The 22,403-nt window shown below is 36.8% G+C and overlaps 1 protein-coding gene across 6 annotated transcripts in view; it reads right to left on the bottom strand.

The window, feature by feature from the left end:
• LMBR1 (limb development membrane protein 1) overlaps positions 1–22,403 on the bottom strand; it is a 147,965-nt gene that overhangs the window by 15,249 nt on the left and 110,313 nt on the right. For 4 of the 6 annotated variants that reach the window (XM_032840293.1, XM_032840295.1, XM_032840297.1 and 1 more), the window contains 6 exons: positions 18,583–18,663; positions 13,119–13,195; positions 12,423–12,500; positions 10,118–10,191; positions 9,798–9,888; positions 8,462–8,528 (listed from right to left, as the gene is read on the bottom strand). In XM_032840293.1, the coding sequence (XP_032696184.1) occupies positions 8,462–8,528; positions 9,798–9,888; positions 10,118–10,191; positions 12,423–12,500; positions 13,119–13,195; positions 18,583–18,663 (468 nt within the window). Of the gene's footprint in view, positions 1–7,204; positions 7,376–8,461; positions 8,529–9,797; positions 9,889–10,117; positions 10,192–12,422; positions 12,501–13,118; positions 13,196–18,582; positions 18,664–22,403 lie in introns of those variants that run through there. The other 2 variants (XM_032840294.1, XR_004380614.1) reach the window with 2 other exon arrangements.

Genomic DNA, 22,403 nt, shown 5'->3' with positions numbered 1-22,403 from the left:
GCAGCTCTACTTATAAAAGCCAGAAGTCATAAACACCTCCGACGTCCTTCAGGGGGTGACAGGATACACAAACTGCGGTCCACACATGAAATGAAACACTAGTCAACAATAAAAAATGAACCACTGATACATGCAACAACCTGGGTGAATCTTAAGATAAATACACCGAGTGGAAAAGCCAGACAAAAACGACATACTGTAGGATTTCATTTATATAAAATTCCAGGAAACATGAACTAATCTATAGTTCTAAAAAGCAGGTCAGTGTTTGCCTGGGGATACAGGGCAGGGGTGTGATACGGTGGAGAGGTGTGAGGGAGGAACTACGTATGGCTAAAAGGAAACATTCTGAGGTGACAGGGATGGTCACTAAGTTGATTGTGGTGACGGTTTCACAGGTGTACAAGTAAGTCAAAACTTGAAAAAATAAAACAAAACTTGTCAACTGTACACTAAGTACGTCCAGATTATGGTACGTCAATTATGCCTCAGTAAAGCTATTAAAATACATTTATTAGGCTTCAGACTATATACACGCCATAGCCTGCATGCCTACATTAGTTTATGGTTGTGGCAATTAGATTTAATTAGAAATTCTGTATTTCTATATTTGCTCCTGTGTTATAAGTTAAGTTTTTAGAGTATTTTTCAGTCCTTATCATATTCCTAACGCTATACAGGTACCGTAGGAGTTATAAAGTGAGTATGTAAGATATTTATTCCCTTTATGGAATTGTCTTCACATCCTAAGAAATGAAGACTTTCAATAACATAGTTCATATATTCATATACATTTCCAGCACAACTAAATGTCTGTGTAGTTAAGTAAAACAGAAACTCAGAAGCATGAATTCCCACAGATGTACTGAAAGTTGTGTGCAGACAGACCGCCCAAAGCTTTATGGAGGGAAGAGAAAAGTTAGCATTTAGAACACAACCTGCTCAAGTGACAAGGCAGATGTGTGGAGAATGAAACAGGTGATGGGAGGGATGCCGGAAGGGCAGAAACTCAGGGACAACTTTCTCTGTGGAGTTAAATGGCTGAGCCAAGCCTTGAATGGCAGGTTAGGTATGCCAGGAAACGGGGTGAACAAAATCACTCATGTCAGATGAAGTCACATGTTCAAAGGCACGCAAAGTAGAGCAGTACTGTTCCCATTCGGTACACCCGAAGAACACCGCTGTCACTGATCATGGTTCAAAGTGGGTGGGGCTCGGAGTGCCGAGAAGTGAAGGCGGACGTACGAGCATGGATTAGGGTTAAAGGACCTCCTGTGCCACCTTAACAAGACAGAACCTTATTCTAATGGCAAAAATCTTGGAAGCATAGAGAGCAGGGGAGTGGCGGGTCACATTTTCATTGTAAGAGAAGAGGATGGAACGCCAAACTAGCCATTAAATCATGAGAAGACTGTGCATGAGAGGAGGGAGGTTGGAGGGTGCTCCTGGTTAGGTTGTCTATACTGTAAGGCCCCTGCTGTCTGCTCCCCCTTCCTCTATCCAGTGCCTAACACTAGGGTAACGAACAGAGAACACTCAAAGCTGACTCATGATCATTAAAAATAGGTAGACCTCAGGATTAGTTACATTACCACATCAAGGAAACAGAGGAGAGAGCAAATATTTACTGTCTACTGTTATACTGTGTAAGGGTCTTTTAAAAATAATAGTTTATTAAGATGAAATTCACATCATAAAATTAATGATTTTAAAGTAAACAATCCAGTGCAGTGAGTACACTCACAATGTTGTGTAAATCTATCTAGTTCCAAAACACTTTCATCACCCCAAAGTGAAACCCCAGACCCATTAAGCAGTTTCTCCCCCATCACACCTCCCCCAAGTCTTTGGCAACCACTAACCCACTTTCCCTGTCGAGTTCCCTACTCAGGCCATTTCATATAATAGGCATACTACAACGTATGGATTTCTGTGCCTGACTTATTTCACTTAGGATCATGTTTTCAAAGTTCATCCATGTTTTGTCAGTACAGTATTCTTTTCCTTTTTTTATTTAATTGTGGTAAAATACACATAACACAGAATTTATATAGTGAAGTACATTCACGCTATTGTACAACTAACCTCCAGAACTTTCATCTTGCAAAACTGAAACTGTACCCATTAAAAAACTACTCCCCATTTTCCTGTCCCCCACCAGACCCTGGCAACCACCATTCCCCCTTCGGTCTCTATGATTTAGACGACTGTAGGCACCTCGTGTAAGAAGTCACGCCGTATTTGATTTTTTGCGACTGGCTCATCTCAGACTTGATTCCTTTTTATGGCTGAATAGCACCCTGTATGTACTGGACCACAATTTGCTTGTGCATTTATCTGGGTTGTTTTTACTTTTTGGTTATTATCATAAGGGTTTTTTTATTTATTTTTTTATTTATTTTTTTTAAATTTTTTTTTTTAAGATTTTATTTATTTGTCAGAGAGAGAGGGAGAGTGAGCGAGCACAGGCAGACAGAGTGGCAGGCAGACACAGAGGGAGAAGCAGGCTCCCCGCCAAGCAAGGAGCCCGATGTGGGACTCGATCCCAGGACGCTGGGATCATGACCTGAGCCGAAGGCAGCTGCTTAACCAACTGAGCCACCCAGGCGTCCCCATAAGGGTCTTTTTAAATGATAAAACTAAAATACTTGGTCAAACTAGCCTGAAACATGGAAATAAAGATGATCAGGATGGAAGCAAGACATCCAATTTCTTAGTTCACCTACTCCAAACCACAGGGCACACTCAATGCCAGGGCACCCGCTGGCACCGCAAATACATACTGACTAGATGCTGGAAGGGATAAAAAGATACATAAGATATGCTCTTGTCCTTTAAGGGGTGGAAAGCTTCTTGAGAAAGCCAGTATAGGCAGGTTAAGTACAACACAAAGCTGAATGCGTCAGAATCGAAGAGCTTCATGTGTGACCAGCCTGTGACCTGGCCTTGGAGGTTGGGGAGGAACCAGGCAGGCCAACAGGTGAGGAGAGAGGTTGGAGCAATGTGAACCAGAGCTCAGAGAGGGCAAGTGTGTTTGCAAATGTCAAACCAATTTTAGTCACAACTATTTACGTGCCACGAATTCAGTTTGTCCTAATATGAAGGTAACTTAACTAGTAAGCCAGATGAACTAGACTATGAAAATTTTAACAAACTAAAAGCCAGTGAATGGGAATGAAAATCACTATCCAAGAGGCACCTAAGTGCTGATTCTCAAACAGGTGAGCATGTAAGCATCCCCTAAACTAGACAGGAACTGTCTATTCTCTTCCTGAAGAAAACATCCAGAGACGGAGGCCCCAAAATGTCCCTCAATGATACCTCCTGACTTGGAAAAGTAAATACTTCTTCAGGTCATTTGCTTTGGTTTCACTTCTTATTCTATTCCCCTCAAAGAAAAGAACACCTGTTTAGAATCTGTTTCATGAACATTCCCTAACAATAAAGTACTAAAAATAAAATTATATACTCAGCTCTCTGCTTGGATGTTTACAGGAGTCTGATTCTTTTCACTTTTTTGTAAGGGAAATGGGAGGAAGAAGCAAATGTGAGAAACGTCCACAAGAGGAAACTGAGTATCACCATTAGTTGTCAGCATGGAGAAGTAGATGCATCTAACATAACTCTCCAGTTTCTGCTTTGGCCTGTTAGATAGACAGTGGCCAAGGACTGAAAGGAAACACAGAGGAGAGAGAGAGGGAGGGAGGGAGGGAAGGAAAGGGGTAATGGGAGGGAAGGAAGGTGAGAAGGACAGAGAGAGACACACACCAGTGTGGGTCCTACCAAAGAAATGACCAGTGTGGGATGGCGCCCACATGGAGCACAGTTGGCATTATCTGTTCTTTGCTCAGGGATGTGTGCTGGGCTGGAGGTCTGGGTTTGGGGACAAGGGTATGGGTATACCTGAGGAGCAGTAAAAGAGATAGTTAAAAAATAGCCAAAGGAAAAGAAAGAAAGGGGGGAATGGGGACCAGAAATAAAGAAAAGATAGGGGAAGTGGAATTTCAAACAGCAAATGCCATGGAGCAATTAAGACAAAAAGAGAATCCATAAGATTGGACAATTACGAGGTCACTGGTGACCTGAAGAGAAAGAGATATTTAAGTGTTTGGGGTTTGAAATTCCTTTGCAGATGACTGAGTTCCAGTAGACGAAATGATATCAGCTCCTACTGGACAGCACCCTGAGGTCAGGAGTCAACACGAGGAACAAGACTGATGACCAGAGTCAGCATCTCGGTGACCCCAGATGAGGATTTCACGTTTCCTGCAGAGGCACCAGGTATGTCCACGTACCTTTGGAGGACGATCCGAAGACTTGGACACTCTGAAGAGAGGACTGGGAGTAAAACTGGTGGTCACAAGGAACTGCGGCTTGATCTCTAACTTTTAGTATTCTTTATAAGGAGAATTTATTCAAGTCTATACTTATATAATTGATTAAAATTAATTTTAAAATAAAATCTCCTACAAAGAAGGAGATAATATATCCACCAGTCTCAGAACTGACTGTGTGCAAGTGTGCTATGAAGTATTCTCAGCCAGGCCACAGGCCTTTTTTCTTAGTATAAAGTGGACCCTTATTATAGCTAACTGTCTGGTTTTTAACTCTAACATTTTAAGGATTACCTCTTCAGTCTCCTTCTAGCTAAATTTTCCTAACTAGAATTATTTTCATATAAAAATATTTTATAACAAACTAAAACTTCAAATATTTGAATGTATCTGAACGATGGCTAAATTATTTAGGTAATATTGGCCACCCAATATGACATTTTCTCAGACAGGACTAAGTTCCCTGAAGTAAGAGTGGCATCGTAAGACTAAAACAAGTAGATAACTGGGAATAAAGAGCATTTAGGGACCGAGCATTAGTTAGTCTCTTAACTCTTTTTTAGACATCTGACACAGAGTAACTTTCTCTTTATTATTAAAAACTATAACTAGATCTACACATAGATAGATATACAAATTTATTGTTCAGATATAAGAACAACAGTATTCAACCAAAAGTCAATTAGTGCCACTCTCTCTGCAATATACCTGAATGTAAGTATATCATATACAAATTTTTTGCTGAAAAATTTTCAGGAAGAGTTTAAAATTATTTTTACATCAAAGTCATAGTTAGGAATATTTTGCACTTGTCATCTCTAAGCATCATTCACTTTTGTTTTACACTGAGAACTGGAGAGAAGCAGCCCAGGGTAAAGATTAATAGCATATTTATGAAACCCTAAATCACGACCTCTCCAAGACAAAGCAGTTTTTAAACAGGTTCCCTTCATTAAGGAATGAAGGAGTAATCCATTTTATCTCCTACAAGATGAGGGACTAAATGGGACCCAGATGATAAATACATGGAAATACTAAAAAATAAATTCAAGGTGATTCAAAGGAGTAAGTGTTCTTGTTTTAATATCCTAAGTATATTTTCTTTTAAAAATCGGCATTTGGGCCTTGTACAGCTTACAAGTTACAGAAAGAGCTTCCATTTAACAGAATAACTATAAAGATTATTTTGAGAAAAATCTTCCCTGTTAAAGGAAACTGCACACGGGAGGGATATCTGAAGGGGAATGCAAAATGAAGTCCATCTCTCAGTAGTTTCTTGATTAGGCATAATTGGAGCATATCAGCAATCCTCCAAAATCTGTTCTTACAGAATTAATTGCTGCTTTTAAAATATTTTATTGCAGAAAAGTGTGGGCATCTACAGGGAGTTCTCTAGGCTTGGTGCTGTGCTATTTTCACCATGTTCACCAGCCACTTCCTCTAGTCAGCGTCAAAGCAAACAGTGAACTGTTCACTGCACATCAAGTCCTCCAAAATGTTGGATTCTTCAGAACTATAAAGTCTAAACAGGCAGCAAAGCAATGTTCTGGAAATCATATGCACTGACATGGCATTATTTTTAAAGGGCTTTAAAGAGTTTGAATAAGAAATGTTAAGCTTAGATTTTTTGTGTTTCCTATAGACAATAAAACCATCATTTATATTAATTACTTTTAGCTTAAAATACATGGTCAAAATCGTCCTCACAACTTAATTCTTCGTTGTCCAGTGATATGCTTATGAAATCTACTCTGTGGCAATTTTTCAATTAGTACAAATTCTTGCATAATCAAATATAAGAAACTGATCAAAGGAATTCTTTAATGAATGCGTCCTATCACACCAGGCACTGAAGTCTAAAGCTAGAGTTTAATGACACCTCCGTTGCACCAACAACACCAGCTAGCAAATTAAAATATGCAAATTAAAAAACCAAAAACCAAAAAACTCATGTAACACTTTCATTTTTGAAGCAAAAATATCATCAAATTCTTTTACACAGGATTTAATGTATTTTCAATTTACAATTAAAGTAAAACTATCACTGATAAACTGTTGAAACAAGAGAAGAGCTGCTCATATACAGGTAATGTTGGATTTTCCCTGCTATTTCAATTCTCATTTCACTGTAAGTGATGGGTGCTGCTGGTGGAATTCCCAGGGGCAGATGAGAGCACCCTAAGAGTCAGGCTTTCCTTTGGAGAGGCAATGAGAAAGAGTGAAAACTTTCATAGCTTGGAATGTGGTTGTGAAACACATCCTCTATTCTAGGCTTATGAGCTTTTCAGCTGGTAAATCAAAACCCTGTTATACACCAGGATAACATTCATGACAATTCTCCACATTTTATCTTCTTAAAAATCAAAGGCTCGGTCCTAAAGGGTTAATAGAGGAATTACAAAGTAACTCTCTAGTTTGCATTTCCCATAATACTAAAATAAAGCTGCTTCTTTTAGTCCAGAAATTTGCTTTTTTAATACTGTGAAAAGCCTCCATGAATCTGTTTAACGTATTTACTTCTTTTCATCTATTCAGTGCCACTGGGCATAACCTGTAATGCAGTGCGTGTTGATATTTTGCAAAGCGCCACATGACTCACTGTACCCTAATGCGCTCCATTAATCCTGTTTGGACAGCTGGGTCCGGGCGTTTGTTAGCTGCACTCTAATTGTCCCATCTTTCTTTTTCTTCTTTTTAGTTATCTCTATGGCAAACTACTCAGGAATTTAATTTGTTGATCTTCAAAAAGCAAATTTTGCCATTAATTTGTTTTCTTTGTATTACAAGTATACCTACCATGCAATTTTCTTCCATAAATTCAGTATATACTATTATTAACAATTAATCTTAAGTAACAGATCACAGTAAGTAAGTTTTTTAAATGACTAAACGGTAGGGTGGCTATAATATCATAGGAATTACTGTTGGACTGTGACAATACAAACGATATCACTTAGTTACAAATGAAGTTACTGTCGTGCATACTTTTGGCATTTTCAAGATTAGCACCCCATAAGCAGATGTCAAAACAATAACAAGTCCTGTAAAGCAAACACAAAAGAGGTGAGACTACTGAGTAAATAAGCTGTGTATTCGTCTACGGAACAGCGGTCCCTTCCCATTGAATACTTAGATTTCACTTCTTGCTAAAACATGAAATTCTCAGTAAGGGTTGCACAGTTAACCATAAAGCCTCTATTTCCCTCTCGCATCCTGCCTCCCTGCTGCCCAGGAGTCTTGAATCAACAAGGGAGGCAATAGAAGAGGTAAACAAAAGCAACTCAAAGCGACTAGTAATTTTTGTTATGAGCAAGTTGGCGCGGTTGAATGATGGGATTCTTCTAATCATTTGTGAACACTCTTAAGTGGAAACCTAAGTCCAGAAAACCAAACAGAACTGCCTAACGGAGACTTTTGTCTGAAATAATATTTAGCCAAGAAGCGAGATCACAGACTGCAACATGCTTTATAAAAGAGCAAAAGGCCAAGTGAAGATTTGCTCAACTATTTTAATGACAACGTAGAAATGTGTTACTTTTAAAAGATCCTTCCTATAAAAAATTAAGAAAACTATATAAATGACAAGCAAGAAAAAAATTAAAAAACTAAAGGATGCCCTTGAGATCAGCTCATGCTCTCAAAGATCTCCCTGTTTTCAAGTCTATTTCATGGACATGAAGCAGCTTAAAGCAAGTTTTACACATTTTCAATTTTTTAAACCACATACTAAAAGTTTTTAAAAAACATTTCATATAAGAAAAATTAGTTTAATACTTCCTAGACGTTAAACAGTGTGTTTTTTTTTTTAAATATCACAGTTTTCTCACTGGAGAACTCAAAAAGCTTAACTACTCAGTAGAAAAAACTGCCCACTGTTTGAAGAAGGAACATTTTTAAGTATTTAAAAAAATAAATGGTCTTTATTTGATAAAAGTACTTGTTTTGGTATGGTTCTTACATAACCTAAGTACAGAAGTAAACTTATAAAATAATGTGAAAGGAAATATTATATTTCAAAGGATGGTCTTTTTGAAAAAGTGCAGAAACTACAAGTTAAGGCAGAAGTTTAAGAAAGATACAATTAACAAGGTATGGACTTCAAATGGACATTTCTCCCGGAAACCTACCCAGTGTTCTTGACATCACAGGCAGTGCAGAGCTCAAGACCAAGATGGACACACAATTCCCAATGATCTATGTGGGGATCACAAAGAATATTGGGCAGTCAGACAGCAGAATGACGAATGCAGTCAATCCACTCACATTCTGGGAACTCACTGCACATCCTACTCACCTTGCACTGTTGCACTGTACTCTGCTAACATCTTAATGATATCACTCAATATAGAACTTAAAGAGAGTAAGAAATGTTTTCTACAAATATTTAAAGTTACATCTGTAAAGTTCTAAAGATAGGGACAGTAGTTGGCACGACTATCAAGTTAAAGGACACTGAAATCACATCTCAGACAACGCATCTTACATTACTGGTTGCGGTTGCCAATTTTAAAAAGGTTTGCCTGTCAAGTAAAATAGAATGAATACATTTAATACTTCTGACTATGTTTTTAAAGCCAGACTACTGCTCAAGATATATAATATCTACTTCTAACACATTCAACTATTATAAATTTTAATACCAAAATGCTAGAAATCTAAAACCCCTAAATTTTAATAATTCATTCCCAATGTGTCCGACGTTTATTCTTTCCTATTAAATAAAAGGAGCTGAAATACTGATTAATGCTGACGATCACTGACACTAGACGCTAAGTATCTCAACAAGTCAGAACATTCTATAGATATGTAAATAAAGCACATAAAATAACTTTTCCTTTTTAAGATAGGCTGAAAATATGTGATCTATAATAAAAAGAAAAGAAACCAGCAGCTCTTATTACTTATTCTTCATGGTCAGGCTGTGGGAATATTTTAAAAAGATGTAGTCACTATATAAGGTAACAGTCTTTGTCATTCCAAAGCCAATGACACATTGTAGGAAGTCAAATTAGCCTCAGACTACAAAATGTTTCTGAATAGAACTCTTCCGTCTTGCTTTAATTATTCAAATTTGAAATACTTTGTCTCTACTACTTGTAGCAACTAAGTTCTTCAGATTTCAAACAAGCTCCCTGAAGTACAGTTTGCACAATCAAAGTTACTCATTAGCAATACGTTTTCTTTAGAGGAGAAAGAGCCCTTTCAGTAGCCTTCTGTAGCTGGTTAACAAGCTCTGCAGTTCTATGCATTTCCAAGTGAATGGATGCCGTCCAAATTAAACAGAGCAGCACATCCTTTTCCCACTCATTCAGCATTTTCAAAATCTTTCAGTTTGTGTTTATGCAATTTACAAACAAATACCTATCGCAGCAAATGAACCATTCAGGGCGATTACAAAAATAAAACAGTTCATTTGCCTTGGAATGCAAAAGGGAGGCACAGGCATCTAAGACTTTGCCTTACCTTTGTCATAGTTGTGTCATCCTTCTTGGGAATAAAATTTCCAAAAAATCGCAGGCTATAGAAACCGACAACAGAGGATACCATAAGATAGCTGTGAGAATCAAGGAAAAAACTCTCCAAAGAATGCAAGTTTCCTTAAGTTCTCAGTAGTCTCCAGAAACTCTTGAGGTCCAAAGGAAAAACAAAACAAAAAGCCACTTGGCGTGCTTGAGGAAGACTGACTTGTTTTTCCCTTCTAGGCAAGTGTCTTAGTAAATTACCACTGTCCCAGAAACTAAACAGAAAATTTGTTAAACAATGTTTAGTTAAAGAAAGGATACAAAATCAAAATGATTTCAAGTGCAGCTCCCACAAAACCAAAAGCAGAAAGAGAAGCATTTCCTATTCCAGGACCCTGGGGGGGAAAAAAAACCACTTTTCAGAATTCAATGACACTATACATTTGCTTTCCCTAAAACTATTTCTTAAATACAGGAATTAGGACTGTTTAATACCCTAAAATAGCATCTAGATTTTCTAAGAATAAAACATGACACTAGACTACATTCGTCAACTAATGCAAGCATGTGTTAATAATTTCAACAAGTTCAAAACATCTCTGATTTCTCTAAAATGTAATTCACTCATAAAAATGATATTATGCTTATTGTTAAGAGCCCTGAATATTATTGGAAGAAATTTCTTTAAAACAGTACCACAGGAATAGAAGATGTAGTTATTTAAATAAACCTTATGACAACATATAAAAATTATACAATTAAAATATCTCAAAGTAGGCTAAGCATCCAAAGACTGAATGTGCACATCCTATTTCTACAGTTGAAAATTTTGTTTCCCCAAATCTTCCTTGGAATTCAGACATTTTTAAAAGATATAACTTAGTTAACACAAATTTTTTTAATGTAACACTACACAGTTTTCCAAAACATTATACCTATTGTGGAAACCTATCTTTATCTAGAACTTAAAAAAACAAGCAGAAAAACTAGTATTTATTAATGAGACCAAACAGGCAAAAAAATAATTTCTTATTAAAGTAGGAAGAATTTATTTTCACAGCTTACCAATTAAAGGAAGTATTCAAATATGAACTACTGTTCTACTATCAGCTCTAATTGTAGCAAACAAAAATACCAGGAAAATTAAGAATGTATAGCCAGGTTAATAAAAAATAAACCAATAATTAACATCATACATATCATATACACATTCTAATTTTGGCCTAAAGAAGTAAGAATACTCATGGAAATTTCATATATATATATATATATATATATATATATATATATATACATACAAATCAAAGACCTATCAACTTTTTGTTAATCTTTTGACAAAGAAATGAATAATGCTAATGGCTTACTGGCTGGGTGAAAAACATTTTGGATATATTCCCTGTCTCAAGAGAAGTCCTCCAGGCAGGATTAGGATGATCTGATTTATTTACAGAATCATGCATGGGCCCTACAAGGTATAACTCCCCCTGTGTGATACACTAAGGGGATGGTACAAAAATGTACCATGGCGGCATGGGACTTACGCAACGTGCAATGTATAACAGAGGGTCACAAAGTGAACAGAAGCCAACACAGTAGATAACTTCCTGCTCTATCAATTAATTTGGGTCTAAACAAAAGATAAAGACCAGGTTGCAGATGAAGTACCCTTCAGTGTTGTTTGCTTGTGGAATGAGGCACCTGGAAAGCTTGGTGGCAGGCTAGACAGTGGGCAGTAACAGAAGGCATAAGGTCCAGCAAAAGTTAGAGGAGGGCAGGATCTAACTGGAGAATATGCCTGAAATTGAAAGAGGAGGGCATCTCCATCGTGGACTGAAGGGAAGAAATTTAGGTTGATGTTGGCTTGTTTCTATGAGAGGAAAGGGATACATCCTCTGGTTCAGAGAGAGAAGTGACACTAAAAGTCTGGAACAGTTTTGAAGTCCTTTCTATGGGGAATAAGAAAGCTACTGACTTAGAAAAATATATGAAAACATTAGAATGTAAATGCTACTTTAAGTAATCAAAAGTCTACAGAGTCTTAGAAGTGTGCTAAATATGCATCTTTAGTGATAACTACCTTCTAGATGGAGAATATATTTAAACAGGCTAAAAGACAGAATTTAATAGAATCATCAACTTTTAGACAAGAGAGAAAACAAAGTTAATTCATGAAAAGATATATATCTGACTCTCCTCTAGTAACTAAACATTTGACTCAGTTTCATAAAATGTGTGACCCTCTTGAAACCTAAGTGCCTACCAGCCACATATCAGGATCTTCAGCAAACACTATGACTCCATCCAATAAACTCCTTCCACATCACTATTTCACAGAGTATAAGTTTTCGTAAAGAATTCCAAATATGAACTACAGCAAAATAAAAGTAAACTGTGATACAAAGTCTAAAAGGAAAATGATATCCGATAAAAGGGCTAGCCAACTGAAAGTAAGAAATTAGAAACAAGTCATAGGTCACGAGCACTGTTTACGAAGGCTCTTTACATAAAGAAATTCATACAACCTGAAACATAGGTATAGAAAGGTGATGTTTTAAATTACTTATTTGAAACACTCAGGGTATATATACAGAACACTTGCAAAAGAAAGACATTTAAAGCAGTTTACCCTTGTTCCCTTTGGCATGGCTGTTTCATCAACCAACAGGCAAAGAATATTACAAGCCACCAAGAGGACCGAGATGGACTACAACATAAAAAATGATCATCAGTTCTGAATTTCACAGATATTTTGTGAGTACACATGTATTAAAATCTAAGTTATAGGCCAAATATATGCTTCAGAACAGAGAAGACCAAAATTCTACACACAAACTGGAAGTAATCAAACTATCTGCAAAAACTCTAAAATCTTCTGCAAATTATTACAATTTCAAAGCTTGTGACTAAAGCTAATAATATAGATTCGGTTACTGAATGATTCCACCAACTGGAAACCCACAACTCCACAGATTTAAAAAATGGTTAATAGTTATCAGAACTAATTAAGAATATAATTTTCACATCCCATCAGAATCTGAAGCAAGATATCTACAATACCTCATCTCTTAATTCTAAATGGCACCAAAGAATAAATGTCCTGTTTCCATGAGGAAATAGTTAATCTTGAGGACTTAAAAAAAATGCCATTAATTTCCTTTTTTGCTTTATTGAGTTTTTCCAAATACAAGTATGGATGGATTTTAACCCTGTTGACAGAAAGCCAGTTTACTTGAAACCATTTAGCTGAGGGAGTTACCATATTCAAATACCAAAGTAAATAAAAAATAATTTGCTTTATTTAACTAGGCAAATAAATTCTTACTGTCTCAATTAGAAGGAGAAGCATAACAGCAGGATACACCAAATTTCTTTCCCATGCTGAAGCTTTTTTTCGCCTCTCTATTAGGAAAAAAAAAACAAAATACAACAAAGATTTCCAAAAATTCTCTTCAGAACCACGCTTTCATTCCTTACTGTTATAATTAGTATGAATTATTTTTATATAATTTCTTTTTCACAAACACAAATTATTTTTTATCTTCCTCCATAAACTATAAAAATCAGAGTTTTAAAATCACTTTGCTACATTGAATAGTTCAATCCTATAATGCTTACATTTTAGCTCTGTAAAGACATTTCAGTTCCTAACAAAATGTACTGTTAATACACAGCTTGCTATGAAAATATAGAAATGTTTGTATTTGATGTAGATTTACATATTGATATAGATTTGAGTGAATAAATTAACATGAGTAAAAATCCCCTCTAATCCAAAGATAAAAACCTCCAGTTTTCTAAAGGTGGAAGCAAACTTCTGGCTACAGTGATCTACGTGATATCGCACCAATCCTCATGCTATGAACAACTGGTAAGAACAAACTTAACTAAGAAAAAAGTCTGCATGAAGGAATCACAGAATTACCACAACAAAGCTGTGAGGTCAATACTCTGTGAAACGGATTGATGTGAGCCGTCACATTTGCACTATCTTTCCCTCAACAATTTTCCAACGTATAATGACGTGGCCTCATGAAGCTGAGAAATGAAGCAAATAGTGAGTAAAAGAAAATGATGCTAAAGCAATGCTTTCAGCAAACTCAACAGCATCAGGAAAACAAAAATTGGAGTGTGGGGCTACCAAGGAAGCCAAAATTTGAGAGGCTATAATCACAGAGAAAAGGAAAGGAAAAAGAAGGAAGCCGAACTTTCAGCCTCCTGCCCTTCAAGGCACCAGTGGCCAGCAGGCTGAGAGAGTGACAGGAAGGTACAGCAAAGAGAAGGAGCAAAGCTTCGGTCAGGCTCCCGTTTCTTTTTCTTTTTTCTTTTTTTTCTTTTTTTTGAAAGATTTTATTTATTTATTTGACAGAGATCACAAGCAGGCAAAGAGGCAGGCGAAGAGAGAGGAAGGGAAGCAGGCTCCCTGCTGAGCAGAGAGCCCAGGACCTTGGGATCATGACCTGAGCCAAAGGCAGAGGCCTTAACCCACTGAGCCACCCAGGCGCCCCCAGGCTCACGTTTCTTGAGATAAAAACTAATGTTCAGGGTTCATGAATAAGATGGTATCACAGCCAACAACAAAACACCCAAGCTCTCACTTAGAAACGCTATACACTAGGAGCAAGGCCAAACTGCAAATCGACTGGCCCTCGTGAAGACCAAAACCCACTCTGGAACAATCACCAGCCCAGACAGGTGAAAGGATCTGTCCCTACTCTAACTGCTGAGCAGAAGGAAAAGTAAACCCTCTCAAGAAGAAAACATTATCCAGAGTTTCTATTTTGTATAAGAAATGCCTGACAATCAAACGTTCCCTGGAGACAAGACAAAGAAAAAAGATAATACAGACTTTCAGTTTATCCAAATATTGAACTTACCAGAAAGAAGCCTTAAAATAACTGATTAATATGTTCAATAAGATAAGTGACAAGATGGCAAATGTCATAATTTGAATCGAGGAAAATAACTGAATGAAAATTCTAGAACCGAAAAATACTGTAACTAAAATTAAGACTTCAGGAGATAATTTAGCAATAGTTATGACACAGCTGAAAAGACCGTGAAATGGAAGACACATCAATAGAAAAAATTACAGATCAAAGAATGTGGTAAAGGAGGGGAAACTCAGAAAATAATACAGGAGTGAAAAGGTCTAGCGCATATGCAGCTAGGGTTGAAGGAACTTAAAGAAAGGAACAGCAGAAGCAGTATTTGATGAAACAATGGCCAACAAGTCCCCAAATGGATAAAAGACATTAGGCTACACGCTGATGAAGTAGCACAGATCTCAGAAGAATAAACACAAAGAAAACCAAACCTGAGCACATCAGGCTAGAACTACTAAACAAAGACAAAAAGAAAATCCTAAAGCTTTCAAAAGGGCAACAATACAACTTTTTTAACCAGAAACCAGAAGACACTAACAAGACATCTTTTCAATGTTGAAAACTATCAAATAAGAATTCTAAATTCTGTAAAAATGTCCTACTGATGAGAAGGCAAGTAAAAATGTTTTCAGGAAACAAAAACTGAGAAAATTCATAGCCAACAAACTAGCACTAATGAAATGCTAACAGATGTTCTTCAGGGAGAAGCTAAATGAACACTGAAAACACAAATCAGGGACATATAAATTAAAACACCAGTGAAAACGACTTCACAACCACTAAATTGGTAAAAATGTAGAGTCCAACACTGTCAACTGTTGACAAAGATGTGGAGCAACATATCTTACTCATGCTTAAAACAAATGCAAAATAATACCACTACCTGGGAAAACGATTCGGCATTATTTTAAAAAAAGTTGTATGTCCACATACTCAATGAGCCTATAATTCCACTTCCAGGTACATATCCTAAAAAAACATATGTACCAGAGATATGGAGAACAATGTTTATACCAATATTATTCATAACAAAAGATAAACACATCAAATATCCATCAACCGTAGAATGAATAAAGTAACTTTAGGCAATATGATGTTGTTTACAAAAATGAAAATGAGAGCAACCTATAGAATGGGAGAAGGTATTTGCAAATGATATATCCACTAAAGAGTTAATATCCAAAATATACAAGAATTTATACAACCTAGCACAAAATTAAAAAATGAAAAGAGGACTTGAATAGACATTTTTCCAAAGAAGACATCCAGATGTCCAATAAACACATAAAAAGATGCTCAACATCATTCATCATCAAGAAAATGCAAATAAAACCACAATAAGATATCACCTTATACCTGTCAGAATAACCAAAATCAAATAACACAAGAAATAACAAGTGTTGGCAAAGATGTAGAGAAAAAGGAACCCTCGTGCACTGTTGGTGGGAATACAACCTGGGGAAGCCACCATGGAAAACACTATGGAGGTTCCTCAAAAAATTAAAAATAGAATTACCAAACAATCCAGTACTTCCAATACTGGGTACCCAAAGAAAACAAACAAGAAAAACAATTTTTATTGTCTTTTGCAGCCAAGACATGGAAACAACCCAAGTGTTCATCCATAGATGAATGGATAAAGACATGATACATATACATTCACACATACACACACACACAGGAATATTACTCAGCCACAAAAAAAAGAATGAAATCTTGCCATGTGCAACAACATGGATAGAGCTAGTGTGTACTACACTAAGTAAAGTATGTTAGTCAGAGAAAGACAAATTCCATATAATTTCACTCAGATGTGGAATTTAAAAAGCAAAACAAAGTAAAAAAGGAAGGAAGGAAGGAAGGAAAGAAGGAAGGAAGGAAGGAAGAAAGACCAAAAAACAGACCCTTAAATACGGAGAACAAACTAGAGACTGGCAGAGGGGAAGTGGGTGGAGGATGGGTTAAATATCACTATGAGCACTGAGTAATATACGAATTACTGAATCACTATATTGTATACCTGAAACTAACATAACAGCACATGGTAATGACACTTCAATGAAAAAAGAAAAATGAAAATGAATAAATTTTCAACAACAAAACAATTTCTGAAGACAAAGTAATCACAGGGACCAATTTTCTATCCAGGCTGAAGCAAACAGGAAACAAAAAACACATGCATATGAAACAGTTTCGACCCTGGATATGCAGTCACAGAAGGCAATGATCTCTGAGAGGTGGGAAGCAAACAAGACAAGCCGTGGGTTTGCCCCTGCTTACTGTCTCTCGACAGTTTACTGGCCACAGTCGTGGGCACAGGAACCTAAGCAAAGCCCTACTTATTCGTTGAGTTGAAGACATAAAACAGGAGTGTAGAGAAACCTAGTTAGCCGGACTGTACAGAGCAAAGTACCACCGACAAAAGTCCCCAGACTCCCCCGGATCTTCAGAGAGTTATCTTTGAGTCTTCAGTTGGGTAAAGATCAGCTCAGGTACATGAACAAACAACCCTCAGCTGAAGAAAGAACCACCCAAAAAGGTTAGATGGAGAGGCAGTAACCAACCATTATAAAGGGCCAAGAATAGGGCCTGTTCCCCCAAGACAGGAACGAGACCTCATCAATCATGAGCACAGTTGCCTTAGTGTGGAATGACTGACCCTAGAGGAAATGCTGCTCTAGCCGTGCCTGACAAGCCTTCAGAGCAAAACCCAAGAATATCAAACTGCTTCCAAGTAACTTAACTGCATCCCAGAATAAAGTTCCACACTTATGGGAATACAAAAATATCAGCAACCAGCAATAAGATTCTCAGTGTCCACTATCCAATCAAAAATTGCCATGCATAAAACCACAAAAATACACCCAATGATGAGAAGAAAAGTCAATCAATCAAAATCTATCAAGAACTAACACAGAAGTTAGAAATAGCAGATAAAAACACTGTAAGTGCTACTATATAATGTATGCCATATTCTTTAAAAAGTGGAGGACACAGACTAAGTTCTAAACAGAACTTCTACATATAAAAACTACAGTATCTAAGAATGCCTGGGTTCAGTCGGTTGAGCGTCTAATTCAATCTCAGCTCAGGTCTTGATCTCAGGATCGTGTACTCAGGCCCTGCACTGGGCTCCACACTGGGCATGGAACCTATTTAAAAACAATTTTTTAAAAATGCAGTATTTGAGAATACAATAGATAGGATTAAATGCAGATTAGATACGCAAAAGAAAAGAGTAGTGAACATGAACATATAGTAATAGGAACTATCCAAAATGAAACACACAGAAAAAAAATCTGAAAAATAAAGGAAAATCCATGAGTTTGGGGGGCAGCTTCGGGGGAGGAGCAGTGTACATGCAGCTGGAGTCCCTGAAACAGGGGCACAGAGAAGAAAAGAAAAAAACATTTGGAAAAACAGTGGTCAAAAATGTTCCAAATTAGATGAAAACTATAAATTCCCAGATCCAAGAGACTCCATGAACCCAATGCGTCAGAAGCATAAAGGAAACTACTCTAAAGCACACGTGAATCAAACTGTTCAAAGTCAATGACAAAGAGGACATCTTAAAAGCAGAGAGAGAAAAAAGATTCAAAGGATGAGGATGACAGAAGATTATTTGTCAGAAATAATGCAAGTGAAGAGACAGCAGACTGACATCTCTATACATCAGCATCCGAAAAGTCATTTTATGCTTGTATGAAACAAACAAAAAAAAAAAATGGGAATTTATCCTCTCCCCAAACTAAGAAACAGTCTGTATCAATAGCTTTGGACAGATTGGAAGCTTATAAAATACACTAAAGATTTCATAATTTTTTTGAATATTTCAGACTACAGGAAAGTCTTTGGAAAGAATCCAAGACCAGTACATGAGTCAAGAACAAAAATGTACAGTACCTAATTTTGTCTTAAGAGTCTTCACATTTTCAAGTTCTTGTTCCAACTCCATTATATTGTATTCCACTGATGAAGACAGTCCTGTCAAAAGCAAATACATTTTAGAAGTGCAACAACAGAACCTTAACGGCATAGAATGGGTAGCCCTCAAATTAAAATATAGGATAACATACTACAAACACTGATCACAGAGAATAAAAACAAATGCTGTTGTGATCCACTGGAAAATATATCCATTTCTTCATCACTTAAGACTTCAAGTTCTTACTGATTAAATACTACCTGTTTCCTAGAAAATGCCTGACTTTGATCAACTTTTACTTGATCCTTAATTTTTCAATAATGACAAAAGTATCATACGACTATAGAAAGTGGAAGAAATTCACGATCTCATTCTCTAACCCACCTCCCTAAAGGGACAACTGGTAACAGTCTGGTTGATGTTTCCACACCTTTCTTCATGATCATATAACTATTCATATATATATACATATCATACACATGGTTTCTATTATATACCTTATACGAGTAGATTAAAGCAGACATGTTATTTTACCACTTGCTTTCCTAATCAATGATACATCCATGTTTACAGATAGTGCCAACACCTTTAACAAATGAGTAACATTCTATAGTATGGATGCATTTCAATTTTATTCAGTTATTCCACTTATGACTAGTCAGGTTTTCCTCTGTTTTTTGCAAGTACACAAAATGTTGAGCAAAAATTTCTGTATGCATATCCAGCATATTCTAATTCTATTGTTTCTACAGGAGAGAGTCCCAAAATTTCAATTGCGGAGTCAAAGGATATACGCATGTACAGGTAAGAGATATTTAAAGGTTACTTCCTTCCAAATATTGTAATTTACTGTAATGGTTTAAATAATGTAATAATTTTTAAAAATAAGGACACCTAGATGGCTCAGTCAGTTAAGCATTGGACTCGATTCCGGCTCAGGTCATGATTTCAGGATCGTGAGATCAAGCCCCACAATAAGCTCTGCAACTGGGCATGGAGCCTGATTAAATTCTCTCCCCCTCTCTCCCTCTGCCCTTACTTCCATGCTCACACATGTGTGCACACACACACACACACACATACTCTCTCTCTCTCAAAAATATGAAAAAAAATTATTATAATAATTTACATTTCCATTTATAACTTTTGAAAGTACCTATTTTCTTCCTGTATCTACCCTAGCACTGGATGTTGTAATTCTTGAGTTTTGGCCAGTATGATGAATAAAAAATGTTTTCTTATTGTTACTTTAACATGCATTTCCCTAAATGTGGTTGAGCATCTTTTCAGATGTTTATTTATCACCATCTGTGGGACTTTCCTCCTGGGCTACACAGACTCCCCAGACAAGACTCTTCTGATCTCCTTGGGATATTAAGCTGTCCGAGTGAAGGGAGAGGGGAGCCTGTGAGCACTCACCCCATCCTCTATTTCACACTGTGTCCAGGCCACAGCCTCTGTTTCACTCTCTGGAGAACAACCCTCCCTCTTCTCTTGGCAGGAAAGAGGCACTGCCTGGTACCTTGGATGAAGGGAAAAACGTGGAGATCAAATCGCTTCATCAACAGGATCTTCAAGTAACCTCCTTACTTGAAACTCACTCCACTTCCATATCTGCTGGTGCCCCTTCTTGCAACTCTGGGGGATTCCAGGATATAAATCAAGCACAGACGGCTTAGGATTTAGCTTCCGTGGGTCTGGCTAAACTGGTTACTTCGAAGGTTTTCTCAGGTCTGCTAAATTCCAAAATTTTATTGGGATTTTCTCAAGTTCTCATTCTCTGACCCCAGTGTTCTCCCATGTGAAATGAGATGTATTTATTAGAATGTTTTCCACTGAACCAAAAACCTCAATTCAAAGAAGCTTTAAAAAAAAAAAGAAAATAATTTCATGAAATTAGGAGTTTAGACACAGAGTGGGCTTCAAAGTAGGTTTTTTCCCCACAGCTCAACAGTGACATCCAGGGACTGAGTGCTGCCATCTATAAGTTGGCTTTTTATGAAGACTGGTGGCTCTTTCTCCTTTCATGTAATTTCATAATATCTGTTTATTTTGCTCTTTATTTCTTCTTTTCCCAGCTAGTAGAACTTCTATTTATTCTTTTCCCCCATGTTAATTTGGTCCTTTGGTGGTTACTTTCTCACTGTTAACACACATAGACTTGTACTTTTTTTTCAATATAATATAGTTATAATCCCATAGTGATGCTTTACTAAATAACTCCTGCACCAAGGTGACACTTTCATACTTTTATCTGTTCTTTCACTGCTTCCCACCCACTCCTCCTATATCCTGGATTTTGCTCAGATTTATTTAAAAATATTTAGTATACTAGGGTGCCTGGTGGCTCAGTCGGTTAAGTGTCTGACTCTTGATTTTGGCTCAGGTCATGATCTAGGATCATGAACTCAAACCCTGAGACAGGCTCCATGCTGGGCATAGAGTCTGCTTAAGACTCTCCCTTTCAAAAAAAAAAAAAAAAAAGACTCTCCATTTCCCTCTACCCCTCCCCTGGCCCCTCTAATTAATTAATTAATTAATTAATTTTTCGGTATAAGATTATTAAATTTTTCTTTCAGTATAAAAGTTGCCATATCCTTAATGTCTAGAATAGTATCTAGCACAAACCAGATACTCAACATACAGATATGAAATGAAGGAATAAACAAATGTCTTTTTTGGTCCTAATATACATATGACATATTTATAAATATATAAGTTTTTCAATGGAATCTTCCTCCCCAACCCTTAAAACTAACAATATTATTCAATAATCCTTAGCAGGTTACAAATGGAAAGATTGATGTTGATTTCTCACTCCTTTATAAGTGATTTTTCTATAAGAAAGCTTGTAAGGTGTTTTATTATCACTATTCTTAGAATTTAACAATGTTACACAATAAATCTAGATCTTTTAAATATCCTGTTTAATAACCTTGTCTAGGACTCTGGTCTTTTAACCTACACTAAAATCTTTCTTCAGCTTGACATTTTCTTCTATTATCTACTTACTTAATTTTTTTCTACTTGTTCTTTTTCCTCCTTTTAGATGCTTACTAGTTAGATTAAGTAGCTTAGCTCTACAGTCTGTGTGTCATTTCACTGGTGTTTCCCTCTCTTTGTACTTTTGGTTTGTGACATGCAACATGCCTCCCACTAGATTCTACCAGATAATTCATTCAATTTTCAGAAAGACTGTCCTCATTCCCCATTGCTGCTGTAACAAAGTACATTAACTCAATGGCTTAAACACTACAAATTTATTATCTTAGAGTTCTAGAGTCAGAAGTCTGAAATCTGGGTGTCAGCAGTGTTCCTTCTGGATACTCTAGGAGAGAATCTGCTCCCTTGTCTTTTCCAGCTTCTAGAGGCACCTGCACTCCTTGGCTCATGGTCCCTTCTTCAGGTCACTCTACATTTACTTCCACTGTCACATCTTCTCGAACCCTCACTTATAACAATGCCATGAGGACACTGGGCCCAGGAGATCATCTGGAATAATCTTGAGCTCTTCACCTAATTACCTTACAAAGTCCCTTTGGCTATGTAGGGAATATGTTTACAGGATCAGGGTGGTTAGGACTTGGCTACTTCTGCAGGGTCACTATACTGCCTATCATAAGGACTACTTCATCTTTTGTCTACTGAATTTTTAATTTTTTTTTTCATATTCTAGGTGGCCTTTTTTGGTTGTTGTTCTAATTATATCTCCTTAAAAGTCCATATTACTTTTGGGGACTAAGTACAAATTCTTATTTGTCTCTACATTAACTTTCAATTTCAGTGGGACTCGTTGTAG

Source organism: Lontra canadensis, unplaced genomic scaffold (genome assembly GCF_010015895.1).
Source record: "Lontra canadensis isolate GAN:19392208 unplaced genomic scaffold, GSC_riverotter_1.0 scaffold111, whole genome shotgun sequence".
Taxonomy (NCBI): Eukaryota; Metazoa; Chordata; class Mammalia; order Carnivora; family Mustelidae; genus Lontra; species Lontra canadensis.
The sequence above is the reverse complement of the archived record's forward strand: the minus strand, read 5'-3'. Positions and strand labels throughout refer to the sequence as shown.